At 36.9% G+C, this 21,273-nt stretch overlaps 2 protein-coding genes across 5 annotated transcripts; one reads left to right on the top strand and one right to left on the bottom strand.

The window, feature by feature from the left end:
• The first annotated feature begins 6,442 nt into the window (after positions 1-6,442).
• LOC104087828 (uncharacterized protein At5g01610) lies at positions 6,443-9,513 on the top strand. 4 transcript variants are annotated; one of them, XR_684387.4, is made up of 3 exons: positions 6,443-6,938; positions 7,457-7,513; positions 9,293-9,513. XR_684387.4 is itself a non-coding variant. In XM_009592391.4 (2 exons), the coding sequence occupies exon 1, from the start codon at positions 6,443-6,445 to the stop codon at positions 6,932-6,934; it is 492 nt and encodes a 163-aa protein (XP_009590686.1). In that variant the 3' UTR covers positions 6,935-6,938; positions 9,293-9,513. The 4 variants fall into 4 exon arrangements, 2 of the variants coding, with proteins under 2 accessions (XP_009590686.1, XP_070047538.1); XR_684386.4 differs by having other exon boundaries at positions 7,457-7,564; XM_009592391.4 differs by lacking the exon at positions 7,457-7,513.
• Positions 9,504-13,282, bottom strand: LOC104087827 (receptor-like protein Cf-9 homolog). Its single transcript, XM_009592390.4, has 2 exons — positions 9,829-13,282; positions 9,504-9,703 (listed from the first exon to the last, which is right to left on the bottom strand). Exon 1 carries the CDS (start codon positions 12,894-12,896, stop codon positions 9,852-9,854), a length of 3,045 nt encoding a protein of 1,014 aa, XP_009590685.1. The 5' UTR covers positions 12,897-13,282; the 3' UTR covers positions 9,504-9,703; positions 9,829-9,851.
• Between the last annotated feature and the right edge of the window lie 7,991 nt (positions 13,283-21,273).

Raw genomic sequence — 21,273 nt, 5'->3', positions numbered from 1 at the left:
ATTTGATATTATTTGATTCGTGTTAGCTTCCCCGTTGTTGAAGTGTATATTGTGGGATTGTTGCTACACATTAGTTTTTCCTTTGTTGAGCTGTTCTTTTTACGCCTAGCATTCTTTACTGTGGTTATTACTTGTGAATTGGTTCTACCATTTTTTTGTGAATTAAAGTTCTTGAGTTGATTTACTTGTCGCACTTTGTGTTATTGTCATTGTACTTGCTGTGGTGATGCACGAGGTTTCTGCTGTGCGGTTGTTATTATGGGGTTGCACGAGATTTCTACCGTGCTATTGTTACCATTGATATTGTACATGCGACGTGACAAGACGGGATATATATATATATATATATATATATATATATATATATATATATATATATATATATATATATATGTATATGGGGGGGGGGTTGCGCATGTGGCGAGACAAGGTGGGAACATTGTTATGCATGTGTGGCGAGACAAGGAGGGCATTTATGTTACTATTGCATATGTGGCGAGACAAGGTGGGCTGTGTCAGGGATTGATTTGTGATGATTTGTGGCCTGGGGGCATTCTTGTTGTTGATATTTGTGAAGTGGTATACATACCTGTGTGAGCTTTATCTTGTGAAAGCTGTAAGAAAATATTCTATGTGCTGTCCGTTCTTTTTTTCCTTATGTTTATTTGCTGATATGGACTATGGTAGGACACTTGCACAAGCATACACGTAGTTAAGCACTCTTATCGGATAAGAGGTGTTCTTGATATTATGGAGCATAAATGCTCACCCTTGTTTACTTTACTCTATGTGAGAATGGCTCTATTGGCACGTGAGCCGTCATTGCGGTTATGAGGTGTTATGAGGGCACATGATGCCAAGCGTTAGGGTTCAGGTATTGAGACCCGTAAGTTGTGATTTGTTCGAGGTTCGGTACCTCGTGGAGTTGTTTACTAAAACCTGATGTAAAGGCAGTTATAGTCGCTGGGTTATTACTTGTCCTTGCTGTATTTGTGATTCTGGACTTAGGTTGTGTTCCATTCACTTTTCTGTGTCATTTTCATGATATTCCGTTGATACTTGTTATTTCCTTACTTATTGCCATTACTGTACTGTGAGCCATATTGCATAGTCTTTATGTAGACATAATACTTCTGTTATTCATGTACTTATATTTGTTCAGTTTATTAGACCAGTGGGTGTCTTGACTGTTCCTCGTCACTACTGCACATAGGTTAGTTTTGATACTTACTGAGCACCGTTGTGGTGTGCTCATGCTACACTTCTGCATATTTTTTTTGTGCAGATCCATGTACTTGTTCGTTAGCTAGCTGTGTGGACTGTTGCTGTGGAGGCTCAAGGTAAACCTGCTGCTGCGTTCGCAGGCTTCGGAGTCACCTTCCAGTTTTCGTTTTGCACTGTTTATTCTTATTTCAGGACAGTTGTATTTAGAAGTTTTCTAGAAAACACTTTGCAGAGCTTATGACTTGTACTACCGGTTTTGAGAATTGTAAGAGATTTCTATTTAACTTGTTAGATTCTATTTAAATAATGTTGTTGTTTTAATCATTGTTAGGCTTACCTAGTCCCTAAGACTAGGTGCCATCACGATACCCAAACGGAGAAAAAATTGGGTCGTGACACAAGGGAACTCTCGAGGTACCGTCTCGTAGTCCCAAATCATAAATAAATTCACAATATTTCATTTCCTTATCTCACCGCGAGAGCGTGCACAATTTATTTTAAAGAAAATATTTTTTCCGAAATAGCATCCCGCGTTTTAGCCATCCTTATCACACCGCATGACTTCTAGTAGTTCCCCCTACTAGCCACGCGTATCAAGCCACCCTTATCTCACCGCATGCGTTTCAATACCCAGATCTTATACCACTGCATGCGTATCAATATCATAATATATCATAATTTGCACCTCAAGTGCTCAAATATTTTAATTTGCCAAAATAAATCAACGATATTTTTCCACAATAAAGAGCTCACGGCTCAGGACAACATAAATCATCAATAATATTTTTCCATAATAAAGAGTCCATGGCTCCATCACAATGAGTACAAAAATCTTACAAAAATATTTAGGAATAAATAATTTAGCAAAATAATATTTCAAAATATTTAATACGTTGCTTCAATACCAAGTAGTATGTTTTTTCCTCGATTTTCCGATCCCGGTCGACTTGTATCTAGTCATAATTAATTCGATACAGTTAACAAGTATTATATAATTAATTCTATAAGAAAATACTATATTTTTCAATAAAAATCCGAAATTAACTCAAAAATGGCCCGTGGGGCCTACGTCTCGGAATCCAGCGAAAGTTACGAAATATGAACGTCCATTCAATCACGAGTCTAACCATACCAAAATGACTAAATTCCAATAACAAATCGACCCTCAAATCCTCAAATCTAATCCATGAGGGTTTTTCAAAATTTTCCAACTTAAATCACCAATTAAATGTTAAAAACAGTGATGGATTCAGGTAATCTAACCAAGATTGAGTTAAGAACACTTACCCCGATGTTTTCTCTGAAAATCTCCCAAACATAGACTCAATCTGAGCTCCAAATCATTAAAAATGGAAAATGGGACGAAGTCCCATTTTCTGAACTTAAACATTCTATCCAGTGATTTCTTCTTCGCGAACGCGACCCTTGACTCGCGTTCGCGAAGCACAAAAATGTGCTGCCCAACTTTCCTCTTCGCGAACGCGAAGCTTTGCAAACTGAGATCTTCGCGAACGAGTCCCTTACCTCGCAAACGTGTAGAACAAAAGACTGGGGTTCCCAACCGCCTCACTCTCCTTCGCGAACGCGACGCCACTCACGCGTTCGCGATGCACACACTGCCCTACCCTTCGCGTTCGCGTCCTCTCCTCCGCGAACGCGTAGAACAAAAATCTCACCAGCTCAGAATACTCTTCGCGAATGCGAGGCTCCTCTTGCGAACACGAAAGAGGAAACCAGAAAAATTATAGCAGCAGATATTAGCTATCTCACCAAGGCCAAAAATGATCTGTTAACCATCCGGAACACGCCTGATCCCCTCAGGACCTCAACCAAATATACCAACAAGTCTTAATACATTATACAAACTTAGTCGAGTCTTCAAATCACATCCAACAACACTAAAAATATGAATCACACATAGATTCAAGCCTAATAAACTTTAAAACTTTCAATTTCTACAAACGACGCCGGAACATATCAAATCAAGTCCGATTGACCTCAAATTTTGTACACAAGTCATAAATGACATAATGAAATTGTTAAAATTTTTAGAACTAGATTCTGACCCCGACATCAAAAAGTCAACTCCCCGGTCAAACTTCCTAACTTAAATTCCTATTTTAGCCATTTCAAGCCTAATTTCACTACGAACTTCCAAATAAAATTTTGATCACGCTCCTAAGTCCAAAATCACCATACGGAGCTGTTGGAATCATCAAAATTCTATTCCGGGGTCGTTTGCACATAATTCGACATCCGGTCACTATTTGAATTTAAACTTTTAATTTTTCTTCAAAATTCCATATCCCGGGCTAGGGATCTCGGAATTTGATTCCGGGCATGCGCCCAAGTCTCAAATCATGATACGGACCTATCGAAACTGTTAAAATACTGATCCGAGTGCGTTTGTTAAAAATGTTGACCAATGTCAACTCAGTTGAGTTTTAAAGCTCTAATTCATACTTTAATCCATTTTTTCACATAAAAACTTTCTAGAAAATTTTATGAACTGCACACGCAAGTCGAGTAATGATAAATAGTATTTTTCGAGGTCTTAGAACACATAATTAATTATTAAATTTAAAGATGACATTTTGGGTCATCACAATTTCAACCATTAAAACTTGTAACAAATGCTTCAAATACTTCTAACTACTCATAATAAACGAGTTTGAAGCATTGGAATTACCTTTAGTAGATCAATTTTGAAAAATCACAACTTTGGTGATTTTTGTGATCTTGAGGATTTGATGATGAAATCTAGTATTTGGATGTAAGAATGATGTTAGAACTCATGTATATTGAGTAAGAATCAACTCAAAACATCATTAACAACTTACCTTAGTTGATTGGACTTGATTTGAGCTCAAAATCGTCTCTTCACCTCAAGAACCCTAACCTCCAATACACAAAATACTCTCTTCCCCCGATTTTATATTTATAGGCCCAGATTTCTGGGTTTCGGATGCGGCCCCGGATGCTTCGCATCCCCACTTCACTCCTCTTAGAAGCTTGGATGCGGACTCGAACGCTATGGAAGTACTTCACTACCAGACTTCAGTGATTTGATCATAACGTCTTATAGGAATGTCCAAATAACGAACGGTTTAAAGAGTTATAAACTAGACTCAAAGACATTTCATTTGATAGGTTGTACTCCACATAAATCCTTATATATATATATATATATATATATATATATATATATATATATATATATATATATATATATATATATATATATATATGCTCATCCAAAGTTAGGTCATATGCGTACTCATTTAGAACTTTAGTCTTTATGTAATTTCCAACTTGACTTGGGCTTAGGATAGTCCTTAGACCCCACACCACTTATAATATGCCTCGTACACTCATTACCATATCCAATTGATATCCATCATATTAATAGTCCTCGTCTGCATACAAAATAATATAATTAGCACACATCAACTTTCTTAATAGCGCTTAAGTACTTTAAAATTTTTCGGGGTGCTACAGTATTTGCTAAAGGAAGGGTACAAAAAAGACCCTATATGACCTTGTGTCTTTATTAAGAGGCTTGGATCTGAATTTATCATCATAATTGTATATGTCGATGACTTGAATATCATTGGCACTTCTAAAGAGCTTTCAAAGGTTGTAGAGTGTTTGAAGAAAGAATTTGAAATGAAAGATCTTGGTAAGACAAAATTTTGTCTTGGCCTACAAATTGAACATGTAACAAATGAAATTTTTGTCCATCAATCAACATACACTGAAAAGGTTTTTAAGCGATTTTACATGGATAATGCACATCCATTGAGTACCCCAATGGTTATGAGATCACTTGACATAAATAAAGATCAATTTCGACCTCAAGAAAATGATGAAGAGCTCGTTGGTGATGAAACTCCATACCTTAGTGCAATTGGGGAGCTGATGTATCTTGCCAACAATACCCGACGAGATATTGCTTTTGCAGTAAGCTTATTAGCAAGATTCAACACCTCCCCAACAAGAAGATATTAGAATAGTGTTAAGCATATATTTAGATATCTTCGGGGAACTCTAGATATGTGATTGTTTTATTTTAATGAATTAAAGCCAGAAATGATTGGCTATGCCGATGCAGGTTATTTATCTGACCTATACAAGGATCGATCTCAAACAGGCTATGTGTTTACGTTGGAGGCATTGCCATATCTTGGTGATCGACTAAGCAATCAACTGTGGCTACTTCATCTAATCATGCTGAGATAATTATTCATGAAGCAAGTCGGGAATGTGTATGGTTGAGGTCTATAATATATATTATTCGAGACAAATGTGGTTTGAAATGTGACAAACTACCCATAATTTTGTATGAAGAGTAGTACATCATGCATAGCCCAATTAAAGGGAGGATTCATAAAAGGAGATAAGACAAACCACATTTTATCAAAATTATTTTTCACACATGATCTTCAAAAGAATGGTGATATCGATGTACAACAGATCCGTTCAAGTGATAATATGGCTGATTTGTTCACAAAATCTCTATTAACGTCAACCTTCAAGAAACTAGTGTACAAGATTGGGATGTGAAGACTCAAAGATGTGAATTGATGCTCTCATCATGGGGAGTTAATATGCGTTGTACTCTTTTTCACTTACAAGGTTTTGTCTCACTCGATTTTCCTTGCAAGATTTTTAACGAAGCAACCAAAAGGTCTATTTCTAAACATGTGCACTCTTTTTCTTTCACTAGGATTTTTCCCCCTATAGGGTTTTTTCCTAATAAGGTTTTAACGAGACACATTATCTATGGACATCAAAAGGGAAGTGTTATAAGAAAGATCAAATTATGATGTATGTCTACTCTTCCTCCATGATTATGGTGGATATCTACTCTTACTCTACGACCTTACTCCATGATTTTCATCTCAAATGCTTAATGACATATTCTTCTTCACCTTGTAATAGATAAAAAAATACACACAATTAAAAAAGAAATAATAATCTGTCATCTCTTTCTTCTCTATCTCCCTTTCTTATTCATGTTTTATTAATTTACTTGATTATTTGATTCAATGTATTATTATCGACTTAATTTCAAGTCAAAAAACTATAGGAAAATGACAGGTTCCAACTGTGTTTAACATAATATGCTCTAATTAAAATACAATTTTGCCTCTTGTTTTGCCCAATATAATTCTCCTCCTCTTCCTCTAATCATTCACCTTCTCTCTCTGCCTCATCAATGGCTTTCTCTCAAAAGTCACAACTCTTGTTTTGCTCTCTCCTCTTCATCTTAATCTCCCTTTCTCTCTCCTTCAATCCTAGCCGTCCAAATAAAGATGATGATGTCCATGATCTCCTTCCTTCCTACAACCTTCCAATTGGACTTCTCCCAAATAATGTGAAATTCTACATTCTTTCTCCTAAAGACAACTCTTTTACAGTCCAACTCACACACCCTTGTTATGTACAGTTCCAAGATCAACTTGTTTACTACCAAAAAGAAATCAAAGGGAAAATGAGTTATGGTGAGGTTTCTGATGTCTCTGGAATCCAAGCTAAGAAACTGTTCGTGTGGGTCCCAGTAACAGGGATTAATGTTGATGAGGAGTCTCATATGATTGAATTCCATGTTGGGTTTTTGTCTGAGAAGTTGCCTGCTAAGGATTTTGAGACTATTCCCACTTGTAAGAATAATAAGGGGTGCCAAGATTCTCTCCTTTCTTCAATATGATGAGGTCAAAGTTCTTATCTTTATACTCCATACATTTCAATTTATGAGTCTTACTCTATATTATTTGTTTAATAAAGAATGTCACTTTCTATATTTGGTAATAATTCTTTAATTCTAACATTTCATCCGGCATGTTTTGATATATTACACATATCTTTAGTTTAATTTTGGAATATTAAATAATCTTACTTTCTTAAATTTCGTGACCGGTCAAAACTAAGACAGATCAAATGAAACTGAGGGGGTAATATTTTTGATGTCTAAATTTAATACTCCTTGTAGTTTAGGTTAATTGATGTTGTTAATATTGGTTTAGATTTAGCTTCGCGTTCGAGTAGTTTGAGTCAACGGGTGGTGTGACAATGAAATGCGGACTTTGTATAAATATATATTGCGAAATTCTTCATCTATTATTTGTTTGTCCCGAGCTGAAGGCAGTGTGTCCTGCTGAAAAGGAATTGTCTTTCTTGCAAAGAAAAATCCTTTATCCTTGAACTCACACACACTTGTTGTTATTTACAGTTCAAAGATCATCCTGTTTACTTCAAATGTGAAATCAGAAAGATTCAAGCAGAGAAGGTTTTTCTTATATCTATTAGACATTGCTGTTGATGGGAAGTTGAGAAGTCAGTATGTACCACAGATTTCTTCCATGTTCAGTTATCGTCTGAGATGTTGTCTAAGGAATTTGAGGCTATTCCTACTGTAAGAATGAATAAAGGATGCCAAAATTACCTCCTTGATTCAGTATAAAATGAAGTTCCAATCCTCATAAGCATTTATAATGTTGTCAATCTGATACGCCTTATTTTATGACTTTATGTATATATAACATTTATATATATATATTGTTCGAATAGAAGAGCATAAGGCAGTAGGTTCTACTAAAAGTGAGTTATCTTTCTCCCAAAGACAACTCCTTTACCATTGAACTCACATGGCCATGTTATATATTGTGTATATATAACAGGAATTAATATGATGAAAAGTCAGATATGATAGAGTTTCAAGTTGGGGTTCTGTCTCAGAAGTTGCTCTTGGAAGAATTTTAGGCAATTCTCACTTGTAAGAATAAGGGTTCCCTAGAATATTGCCTTGCTTCAATAGAGGTGAAGTTCTAATCTTTGTATGCATAATGTTGATTCCAATAGTCCAAGGACTTTGGGTCCATTATGTTGTTGAAATTGGCGATTCACATTTTTGTTAGTATTACTAAGAGGTGGATCCAATACTTTAAGGAAGGATACATATATATATAAGTGTGTGTGTGTACTGTGTGTGTATTAAGTGGTTAAGGGTTGAAGAAAAACTCGGGGATCTTAGGCTTGGATTCCAAACAGCCATCAGAAACAAGTCCGTTTGCCTTATCCTTGGTTAGTAGGTCACCTGGTAGATTAGTCGAATGCGCACAAGCTGGAAGAAATGCCATCATTACGCTAGCACAGTTCATCAAGAACGTCTAAGAAAACATCTCCAGTAACCAAAGTCTCAGGACAAATTAGACATATTTGGAGATAGTTGAGATATGAGAAAATGCTTAGAGAAAAATCGAGAATAAGTACAGAAAGAGCAAATATCAACTTGCTAGCTCTTTTCTTCTTAATTATAACTTTTGAGTTACAAAAAGTAGACAGCAAATCTAAAATATAGGGATGTATGTAATTCTTGTTAGTTCACTAGATGGTCCAAGTTGGTCCTTACAAAATAGGTAAATGTTTTCTGTTCTGAGAAACCAGTGTTTGCTTCTTGTGGAATTAGGTTGGTAAAGATAAACAGGTGTTATGTTGGTCCTTTAGATGTGGATATCATGGCAAGCCACAATTTCCTATTACAAGGAGCTCCTAAAGTGTTATGTATCTTGTATCTATTGATCATTGCTTCTGCGCCCCATCGTTGTTTGATCTTGAGTGGTTCAACTATGGAAGGGCCAACTGATGTTCTACCTTTAAGATAGTTGGAGTTTGAAGACTATACTTGCCAAAGAGAAATGAGTACAAGGCTATGCCGAAGTTATTTAGGATACATTCGGAGGGATAGAATCAGAAGGGAAGAAGAGGACACTAATGATACTACTACTAATTTTTTGTGCTTAAAATATGCTGTCATTGCCTTTTCTTTTCGTCCCTTTTTCAGTGTGAGTACACAAAGCATAAAAGTTTGATGCTCTAGAGCATTTTACTCCTCTGATATGAACTTTGTCTCCTTCAGAATGAAATGTATTCTAAGATTATTTAAACAGCCTCTCTGCTTCTTGAAAGTAGGGGTGCTTACACATTACCCTCCCTAGACCCCACTTGTGAGATTACGCTGGGTTTTTTGTTGTTGTTGAGATTGCTGATCCATTTGATCGTCTTGCAGGACGAACGGAGCTCTGAGGTACTGTTATGCTGCTTGTGAAGATTGAAATGTTGATGTGGCTTAAGAAATAGTAAATGTTACCTGTACGTGGAGGAAATCTTCCTTAATAGAAACGCAAGAAGGGACTTCTATATTCTGTCTTTGGTGTTTTTTCTTCTCTGTTCAATATTTCCAATACAAAATCTGCAAATAGTGAATGAATAACAAAATCTTTCTTTAAATCACAACTTTTATTAAATAACTCAATGCGAAGACAACATACTTCAATCGTAGTAGCTATTAAGGACAGTTTCACTTTGATCACTTTATTTCTGGTAGCATATTGGCATTTGTTGTTGCAAGCATCTACTACATAATCTTTCCAATTCTTAGTATTTCAACTCTGTCCATTCACTTCTCCCAAGTTATTCCCTGCATTTATTTCATTACATACAAAGTAAAAGAGTTAGATACAGAATAATTATCTCCATATTCTCACACATTTTTCTATAGAAATGAGTTTAATACGAATATATACCCGAAAGTTTTGAACTTACATCTTGTGCCTTTCGAAACTTGTTTAGACACCATTATTCCTCCCTCTGTAACGCCTTTGGCCTTGCTGCTTCTTTCGCCTTCTGGCAATGATTATGTATTTTAATTTTTCAACGATCCAAGAAAGCCAATTTGGATTTCGAGTAGAAAGCATGAAATATGCTATGAAGAATCCAATAATTAGTCCACTCCCATATCCCATAAGCATCGCCTTCCTAAATTCACTTAGAAATGTAGAATTGCTTTCTTTATCAAACTCACGTGTTGTGTTGTTTGTCTCTGGCATCCCGTTACTTCCACAACCTCTTGAAAGTGGGAATCCGCGTAATTCATCATTACCTTCATATGTATTGTTCTCAAATGTAGCAAATTGAGGTCCCCTAGGGATGCATCCTTCAAGATGATTGTAGGAGAGATTTAAAACTGCAAGAGATGTAAGCTTAGAAGCAAGTTGTTCTGGTATCTTTCCCGCTAGCTGGTTAGATGAAAGGTCTAACGATTCGACTAGAGATAAATTTCCAAGTGATGGTGGTATATGACCCTGTAATTCATTATGAGACAAATTCAACACCCGAAGCGAATGGAGATCTCCCAGAACACTAGGAATATGTCCTTCAAATTTGTTGTTTGAAAGATCGATGGTGGTGTACAATGACAAGATTCTCACAACTTCACGCTCCAGTCCCTTTGTTACAACCGTTACTGAGTCTGTGTAATATAAATCCCCTTCATCACTAATTGGTGGCTTTATTGTTTGATCCATTCTCCACATGGCTTTCAATTGTTGAAAAAGACTTGTTGGTAACTCTGCTGTAAACGCATTGCCGGAGAGATCTAGTATCCGAAGCTGAGGAAACAAGTTTTCAATGCTTGAAGTTCTAATGGGTCCATGCAATTTATTGGATCTCAAGCTTAAAACTTGTAGTGTTGGAATAGTCCCCAACCACATAGGAAATGTGTCATTGAGATGATTGTTTCCTAAGTCAAGAACTTCCAACTGTTTGCAATTGGCCAAGGATCCTGGGATTTTTCCCTCTAGTTTGTTGCCATGCAAGTTGAAGCTTTTAAGTGAACTCCCAGATGTACAAGTTATTTGGAGATTTCCGGAAAGACTATTGTGTTGCATATCAAAAACCACGAGTAGTTCACTCATGTTACCCAAACATTGTGGGATTGCTCCCTTCAACTTGTTCCTTGACAAATCTAGAATTATTAATGATGTAAAATTGCAAAAAGAGGAAGGTATCTCCCCAGTGAGATTATTATTTGACATGAAGAAAAATTGTACAGAGGGCTGTGGAACAGGTAGTGATCCTTGAAGAAAATTAGATCGTAAATCAATAGCATATAGAGGAAGAAGATGAATGTGGTCAAAACTTGTCAACATGTTGTGGGATAGATCAAGAACTGACATGGAATGCATCCAATTAGACCATGCCCAATCAGGAATTGTTCCTTGAATCTTGTTATGAGAAAGATCTAACTGCTCAAGATTCTTTGCTGATCGCAAAAAATCCAATTCATTTACTTCACAAGCAGACAACAGTAAGCTTGTCAAAGATTCAGGCAAGGTAGACTTGGTTTTGTTCTTATTGGTTAGCGAAATACTATTATATGAAAGATCAAGATCGGTAAGTTGTTTGAGGTCTGAAAAGATGCTGACGTCTACATTGCCACTAAAATTGTTAAATGAAAGATAAAGTATTGTTAGATTCACGAGGTTCTGAAGTGACTTGGGAAGCGGACCTTGCAACTGGTTGTGTCCTAAATTAATCCGGACTAATGTATTGTACTTGAAATCCTCAAGCTGACCGGAAAAGTGGTTACGACTCAAGTCTAGTTCACTTAGTGATGGAAGAGAGGATATCCATGATGGTAACGCTCCATTCAAAGAGTTATTTGTTAGCAGAAGTGTGTTTAGATTCTGCAGTCCACTAGTAAAAGGAGGAATTGGTCCTTCAAGATGGTTATTTCGAAAATCCATAAACTCTATACGGGTGAGATTCCAAAGAGATTTTGGAATAGGTCCCGAGAGATTACAAGAATTAAGTTGCAAGGAGCGCAAAGATGTTAGATAGCCAAGAGATAGAGGAATTGGTCCTTCAAGATGGTTCTTTGAAAGGTGCAACAACTCTAGACGAGTGAGATTCCAAAGAGATTTTGGAATTGGCCCCGAGAGATTGCAAGAATTAAGTTCCAAGGACTGCAATGATGTTAGATAACCAAGAGATTCAGGCAAATCACCATAAAACTTAACTGGAGAAAGATCTAACTCCCTGAGAGATGCACTGCTGTTCCATTTGGTCTTTGGAAAATAACCACCAAGCTGATTATTGTTTGACAATGTAAGAACTTGCAAGTTTGGCAAGTGAAAAATAGTCTCAGGAATTATCCCATTCAATTCTGTGGATCCCAACCTCAGAGTTGTTATATAAGAAGATAAATTTTGAGGTATTGCTGAAGAGATGTCTACTTCAGTAAGATCAAGCTCTCTTAAGAGGGTCAAATTCTGAAGGAGCAATTTAAAATCGTAAGGCCCGAAACTCAGCATACGTAAAGGCTGTGCGAGATGAAGGGACTGTAACTTGGAGAGATGAGAGATTTCAGAAGGAATTTGACCTAAGAAAGATGAGTAGGAAAGATCAAGATGCGTCAAACTCAAAAACCTGCCAAATTTGGGCGATATAAGCGAAGGAAGGAAATTCCTAGAAAGGTTAAGCTTTTGGAGATGAGAGAGATTGAAGAGGCTGCTATTGGAATCAATCTTCCCTACTAGATTGCTGCAACTGAGATCAAGCTCAATCACATGGCCAGTCATTTCATCGCATATCACTCCATCCCATAAGCAGCAATCTCTGCTCATATTCCATGTACTCGTTTTTGCATAAGATTTCTGACCACACCAATAAGATGAAGAAGAGGCTTCTACAACAAGTGTTTGCATGAATTCTACAAGGGCAAGGCTTTGACCTTTGCTGCATGATTGAGGCTGTGCCAGTGAAGAAAAAGCAAGCTGACAGGGAAAGAAACATAGTAGAATTAGCAGTAGGTGCCCAAATATATAGCCCATTTTCGCGATAGTATAAATAAAAAAGTTGGTAGACAAGAAACGCAGAAAGCTTTGCTTTTTGTTATTTCCAAATCAAGATTCATGATATATATATATATATATATATATATAGGTGGATGCTATGAATTCTTTAAAAAGTTAGTCTGCTAATCCAAAATTTCAGCTTTGAAATGTTATACTGCAGTTGTTAAGCCAAACAAATCTGGACCATATTCATTATCAAGGTGGCAGTCAGTAAGTAATTATGGTTTGCGGTGTGATACAGTCAAACGTCTCTATAACAGCTTTGTTTGTTCTGGATATTTTTGGATGTTATAGCGAATTGCTAGCATGGAATTTGATTCCGGAAAAAACTTGGCTTTTATGGTGAAGTCATCGGTTGTTGGGGACAACATCGGGAGGCGACATCGCTCGTGTCAGCTGATGGATTTTGGCAACGGAACGGCGCGGCCTCGTGCAAGTAGCGCCGCAAGGTGCCGTGCACATGAGGCTAAACTCAGTACGTGCCGATTGCCATCGGTTGTTGTGAGTTGTGTCTGGCATCGCTCGTGGCGGCTGATGGATTTTGGCAACGGAACGGCGAAGCGTCGTGCAAGTAGCGCCGCAAGGTGCCATGCGCATGGGGCTAAGCTCAGTACGTGCCGATTGCCATCGGTTGTTGGGGGAAACATCGGGAGGCGACATCGCTCGTGGCAGCTGATGGCTTTTGGCAACGGAACGGCGATGCCTCGTGCAAGTAGCGCCGCAAGGTGCCGTGCGCATGGGGCTAAACTCAATACGTGTCGATTGCCATCGATGATTGTTATGGCAACATCGGGAGGCGACATCGCTCGTGGCGGCTGATGGCTTTTGGTAACCGAACGGCGAGGTCTCATGCAAGTAGCGCCGCAAGGTGCCGTGCGCATGGGGCTAAGCTCAGTACGTGCCGATTGCCATCGATTGTTGTGAGTTATGCCTGGCATCGTTTTGTTATACAAGGATATCTAACTATATCTATTTCATTGAAGTGAATGCAATGAGTTATCCATTATAACATGTCAAGGACAAAACCAGTACTTGAATTTTAGCTCAAGTTAATGCACAAATCTGTCTTTCCGTTGAAATTTTCAAATGAAAGCCTACTATGGACAAACCTTTTCCAAGTTGATGTTTCACTTTGATTTTAGTGATTAACAGTTGAAAAGAACATATGACCTATACTACATTTAACTGGTCAACAGATCGCTATTAGGGAGTAAATTCCATTAAATGGTGTAAGGAAAGTAGGTGGAATGGATTGGAAGGAAACTGCTTCAATCAAATTATTTATGTGAATATACTGCAAGACTGAGTCAAGTGGCCAACTGCCCATGTCTTCTCATTTACTCAAGTATTTTTTCCATGGAAAATATCTTTTCTATCCTGAAAAATGTTTTCGAGTGCAAGGTTGGTGAGGGAAATTATATGAAAAGAGTATATTAAAGCCTAGATAATTAGCCTTCCGAGAGTGTTTTGATCAAATATTTTAGTACTAAACGTCAGAAGCCACTATAGTTTACTAGCTATTTACCAAATGCAGCTATTGTTTCAATAATTACTATTCATAGAAAAAGTTTTGTTGTCAGCAGCTTGTATCAACTGTATTCGTTCATGCACAATGATTGTATCAATGCATATGATTTAATGGGAAAGCTAAAATCGTGGGACAAGATCTTTTTAAAAACGAAAAAACCCAATAATAAGCATGTATATAAGTAATTGTTGCCAGAATTCTTTTTAGGTTGTCATTTTACTCTGATTTTAGTCATTAGTATTTGTTGAACAGAACATGCCTCAAGCCAATACACAAATCTGGACTCAATTGTTGTCCTATTTTTGCATCTCATTTAGTGAAGAAAGGGACAGTTCCGAAGGAATGAGACATTTTAAGTCAATACACATACTTTCACTTTGATGGTAAACATTGTTTAACTAGACTTATGTCTTCATGCCTCATCAGACTTTTATGCTTTGTTTAATTAGACTAGAAATACATCTAGTAAGAACAACTTAATTATTTATCATTACCTTCATATGAATTTGATAAGTTATGCGTCTTTTGTTTTGATGATTTGACAAACTTCATGAGAGAACCATATAAGGAACCTGATACAATTAGTTCCCTTGCGTTCAGAGTAACTAGTCAGATGTCTGGTTCAATTCTCAATGAAATCAGATAAGGGAACAACAGTGGGAACAGATATGGATCAGTTCCCCTGGTCGTCGTGCGGTCAACTCTACAACTGTAAAAGTTGTTGCACTGTACCGTCTGGCAAGCTGCTGCACGTACCGTATTGCAGCAGTACAACAGCACAGTTGTAGCTTGCTAAGGACAAACTAAAGGACACTTTATTGCATCATCCTGGATGACATCACACACACATATTATCAACATGAGGCAAGGGATTTCATCTCTCTAACACTTGCAAAACCAAATATCATATTCTCTCAAATGTCAGTCACCACCTCTCTCAACAACAAAGTTGTTGCAACCTCAAGGACCAGATCCAAAGATTGAAGATATCTTAAGTCCTTAGGTTTGATTGAGTCTTTGTTATTTTGTTCTTCATTTGTAATCATACACTACTTTCAAGAAGTATCTTTGTAGGACAGATTTAAACCGCCGTTTGGTTTAGTTTCTTGACTAGAGTTAGTCAAGTTTTGTTGCTTTGTAATAGAGTTATTGCAATGGGATTACAATAGAGTTATCTTAAGGGGTGAGGGATTAAGAGTTTAATTTCTAGATTGACTAGAGTTAGTCAAGGTTTGTTGCTTTGTAATAGAGTTATTACAAAGGGCTTACAATAGAGTTATTTTAAGGGGTGAGGGATTAAGAGTTTAATTTCTAGATTGCAATAGGTTGTAATCTAAAGTTTGCTCGGTTTAGTGGAGGTAAAATACTACTAGGATATGTCATAATTTTTAATCCCTTGATCAATAAATTTTTCACGTAAATATCGCTTGTTCTTTATTTACTATTGATTTACTGTGGGAACAAATAGACAAGCTGGTTCCCTATACTGTTTGGTTTTACAGTCTGTTGCTTACCGTGGGAACTGATAGAGAACCTGGTTCTCTATACAGTTTGGTAGACTCTTAATTTCTATCAATTGGTGGTATCAGAGCAGGTTCTTTCTAAAAGGTTAACACCTATAAAGGATCTACATGGCTGCTCTACCAAACTTCGAGGAAAGACAATCAACGTACAGACCACCAAGATTCAACAGTCAATACTATGGTTGGTGAAAAACAAGAATGCATGATTTCACCATGGCTGAGGACTCGGAGTTGTGGGATATAATCTGTGATGGACCTTTTATTCCCATGAAAATTGTTGGTGAGGGAATAGTTAGAGTCCCAAAAACAAGAAAAGAGTGCAACGATGCTGATAGAAAGGTTATTGAGAAGAATTTCAGGGAAAAGAAGATTTTTGTTTGTGGCATCGGACCAGATGAATATAATTGCATCTCAGTTTGTCAGTCTGTTAAGGAGATCTGGGAAGCTCTTCAAACTACCCACGAGGGAACTACTCAGATTAAGCAGTCAAAAATTGATATGCTTACTATTGAGTATGAGTTTTTCAAGATGAAGGAGGATGAGTCTATTCAAGATACGCACACATGTTTCATCTTTATTATCAATGAGCTTCACTCCCTTGGAGAAGTCATCCCAAGAAATAAACTGGTCCGAAAAATACTCAGTGTTTTACCAGGTTCCTGGGAAAGTAAAGTGAATGCTATCATTGAAGCCAAGGATCTGCAGAAGCTAACCATTGATGAACTCATTGGAAATCTCAAAACTTATGAGATGAAGAGAAAGAAGGATCTTGAAAGAAAAGAGCCCAAGAAGGATAAGAACCTGGTACTCAAGGCTGCCGACAATGACTCAAGTAGTGATGAATCCGACATGGAGTATCTCACTCAAAGATTCCAAAAGATGATTCGAAAAAATGGTGGGATTCCAAAGAAAGGAAGTTCCAGCAGGAATTTCAAAGAAAATAATTGTTAACAAGTGCATGATCAGGTCCCTTCACGAGAAGTCTCTCTGTGAACTGCTCAATGAGAGAAAACCTAAGCTGACTTATCTGAGAGCATTTGGATACAATATGTTTTGTTCTCAACAATGGTGGCAAAGGGTCACATAACAAAGAAGATGAAGATGGAGAATTTACAAATGCTCATGGTGAAGCTATAGATATTGCAAATGAAAAGACTGATTTGATGTGTCAAGTCAAGCAGAGCGATGAAGAAGATGCAGCAGAATCTCCAAAAGGCACAGAAGAACTTAGTCCCTCTATCACCTCGACTGAAGCTGGTCATAGGATTTCTGATGTTACATCAAGTACTCCTCATACAGAACAAAGAAGTGGAAGTCATAATTATGTTGATGTTAATGATGTTTCAAATATGGAGGAACTTGGTCCTTCAAATTCTGAAGTTTAAGTACTTCAAGGATCTGATGAAAATATTTGAGATGGAGAATGCTAAGACCATTGATACACATATTGCTACTACTACTCGTTTAGACATGGACGAAACTGGTTCTCATGTCAATGAAACTATGTATAGGGGTATTATTGGATCTCTTCTGTACTTGACTGTTAGCAAACCCGATATTATTTTTAGTGTTCTGGGTTCCAATAAAGCCTAAAAGAATCTTACTTGAAGGCTGCCAAAAGCATTCTGAGGTATCCTAAGGGAACGTAGGACTTGGTCATCTTCTATTCTTCAGGAGATAATTTTGACTTGGTTGGATATGCTGATGTTGATCATGTTGGATATCTGGTGGATCGAAAGAGAACATATGGAATGGCACATTTTCTGGGGTCATGCTTGATCTCATAGGGTACAAAGAAACAAAACCATGTGGCTCTTTCTACTATTGAAGCTGAATATGTGGATGTTGCTTCTTGTTGTGCTCAATTGTTGTTGAACAAGTAACAACTAGAAGATTTGGGCGTGTTTGCATATTGTATATTGTTGTTATGTGATAATACAAGTGCTCTAAATATTGCAAAGAACCCGATACAGCACAAGGAGACAAAGCACATTGATGTGCGACATCACTTTTTGAGGGATAATGTTGAAAAGGGTCTGATTTATATGAAGTACTGAAAGACGGAGGACCAGGTAGCAGGCATTTTCACCAAGGCGCGGAGTTGGGGTTGATCAAGCTTAACTAAGGACCTGGTCCCTCGATGATTGGCTATGTTAAGAAGGAAATGTGCAATGCTAAAAAGTATTTTTTGGCGACATCTAACTCAAATCTATACTATTACAGGTATACATACATGGCAGTTTCAGGACAAAACAAGTAAGAGTGGCATTGCACTTCTAAGAGTTTTTGCTCAGATTTTCAAAAACAATCAAGGAACCTGGTTCCTGTGACTCAGGTTAGTAGTCTCTTTAATACTTATATGCCTTTTTAAACTGCTGAAGTATAATGTCATTAATTTATTCTTGCCTCTCTCTAAATTTTTGAAGTCCAAAATGTTAAAACTTTTCTGAACTGACCCGTTGCCCCAAAAAAAAAAATTCCTTCTCTTACACCCAACCAAAACCGATTCTTTTCTTCAAAATCAAAATCAACTTTATCTCAAAAAGAATCCTTCTTTACAAATATGCCAGAAGTGAACCCAACCTTGTCACCTTCCAAAACCCTAACTCCATCTGAATCAAAACTCCAAGAAGTCTTTGGTAGATTTTGATGTGAGTTTAACTGAAAGAGAACGGGGTAGATCTAATAGTCTATAGCGTGAGGCTGAAATTATTGCTAGGTTTGTAGAAGTCTTGAAGGATGGAGGAATTGGTGAATGTGCTGGAAAAGGGAAAACTAAATGAGGGACCTGATCCCTCAAGTCCTTCTCGGGATGTTAATTCTAATGATGATCTTTTTTTTTTTGAGTTCTCTGTTTAAACGAACTTTTGATTCAATAAAAAGGATTGATGAAAAGTAGGTTAATTGATGATGAAGTGGTGTGACCTGCTGATGTTGTGAATATAGAAGAGAGAATGAATTCAAAAAAGAAAAAAATTGAGAAAAGAAAGTCGGCTGAGAAAGATGCAACAGATGATAAGGGTGAACAGATTGAGAAGAAGAACATGGAGACATGGAAAGGATAGTGTGAGTGAGGAACCTGGTTCCTTGCAGAAGAAAAAGATTGAGTTATCAGGTTTTGAGAGATAGAAGACTCTGAAGTCTCAAAAAGTGTCGTGGGAACATATAGACAAGCTGGTACTGAATTTACATATATGGATTAACGTATTATACTATTCACTTGCACAAGATTTAATCATGGGTTTAAATTATATGTAATGACTATTTAAAAAAAGTTACTCTACCAGTTTAGTGTAACATATGAATACAAATTAAGTGCTAGTATTATAAATTGATATATCAGAAAAATATAATTAATTATATTTAAATGACTTGATTGTGTAATTATTATTTTTCTTTTGTAGACGTTGCAAAACTCTGGGAAAAAAAAAATTACTGGTTTGGATATTTCCTTGGTTTTTTTCTATATAAAGGGATGAATATTGGAAGTATGACTCTTACGAAATTGCTTGTAAAGCACAATCGGTGGAAACCTCATTAAATGTTGGCTGCAACTACTTATTTTTCCTTTTTTTTATGTTGTTGAATCAATTTTGTATGGTTTCTCTTCTTCAAACCTCATTATTTGAGTTGCATTGTTTTACTAGGAAAAGAAAAACAGATATATTATATCTGCGCAAATCTTGTAATTAAATAGATAGATAATGCATTAAACGTTGGCTGCAAATATTTATTATTATTATTATTATTTGGTAAAATAATGCCTTAAATATAGGTAAAATCTTTTATATTAATTACCCAAAATAAAATTATTACGTGCTATCTCTGATTTTAGTTTAATATCTCCTATTTTATGATCCTAAAAGCTAAAAGCCTAAACCTTTGCAAACTCGCTGCAAAACTCGAGTGGTAAGCTTTCTTCTATTTCTATGTATTTTTGTCTTGTGAGACCAACGAGATTCTCCCTATTATTTTTCAATTGTGAAATACAAAATATGTTTGGGTCTTATGTTACTGTATAAACCTTGTGATTTTTGGATCAAGTGGATTCATATAATTAATCCCAACTAGTTTAAGATGAGGGTAGTTGTTCTGTGTTGTTGGTCTTCATTTTTTTTAAAGCTTTTTTATTTTGTGTTGCTGTTATAAGTTAAAATTTGATTCCCATGCCAGTTGATAATTGCAAAGATTGGATTTTGTGACTTGGGATATGATGGTGTGGAAGTCCAGGATTATGTTAGTAGGTAATCGAGAGTTTCTTTTTCCATACTAGTAGTATTAGTATTATGTTTTGTATTTTCTTATTCTTAGATTTATATTACTACATATTGTTTCTTTTGCTTCGGTTATTTGTTATCTTATTGTTACTGCTTCTTTTTTCATAGCTTTTCCCCTATTATAAATTCTTTTTCCAAAACTGTTCACAAAGTTGGAGTAAGGTCTGCGATCCCACTTGTGAGATTATATTGGGTATATTATTTTTGGTTGTGTTATTTTGTGCATTGTTTTTGTAACGACTCGGCCGGTCGTTTTGAACATTTGCACTTCGCTCGGTTGTTTAAGGGCATGAGTAGCTCCGTATGATGTACTTTGACTTGTGTGAATCGTTGGTTTCGGGTCGCAGGTATTTCGGAATCGAATTGGAAGAAGGAATTTCATTGTTGAAGCTTTAGATTGGGAGAGTTGACCAAAATTTAACTCTTTAGCATTTGACCTCGGATTGTAATTTTGATGATTCTGTTAGCTCCGTTAGGTGATTTTGGACTTAGGAGTGCGCCCGAAATGTGATTTGGAGGTCCGTGGTGGAATTAGGCTTGAATTGGCAAAATTGGAAATTTGGCGATTTCGGTCGGCAGTGGAAAATTTGATATCGGGGTAGGGATGAAATTCCGGAAGTTGGAGTAGATTCGTAGTGTCATTTGTGACGTGTGTGCAAAATTTGAGGTCATTCGGACGTGGTTTGGTTGGTTTTGGCATCTGTTGCCGAATTTGGAAATTTAGAAGTTCTTAGGCTTGAATCCGAGGGTAATTTGGTGTTTGGATGTTGTTTTGAGTGACTCAAAGATTCGACTAAATTTGTATGTTGATATATGACTTGTTGGTATTTTTGGTTGAGGTCCCGAGGGCCTCGGGGTAATTTCGGGTGGTTAACGGATTTGTCGAAGTTGGACTTTGCAGTTGGAGCTGCTGCTTCTGCTATTTCTGCATCTGCGGAAGAAAGGGTCGCAGATGCGAGGCTGCTGGTGCGCATGGGGAGTGCGCAGGTGCGGGCGACACTGGGCCAAGGCTGGGAACGCAGGTG

Source organism: Nicotiana tomentosiformis, chromosome 12, assembly GCF_000390325.3.
Source record: "Nicotiana tomentosiformis chromosome 12, ASM39032v3, whole genome shotgun sequence".
Lineage (NCBI taxonomy): Eukaryota > Viridiplantae > Streptophyta > Magnoliopsida > Solanales > Solanaceae > Nicotiana > Nicotiana tomentosiformis.
The sequence above is the reverse complement of the archived record's forward strand: the minus strand, read 5'-3'. Positions and strand labels throughout refer to the sequence as shown.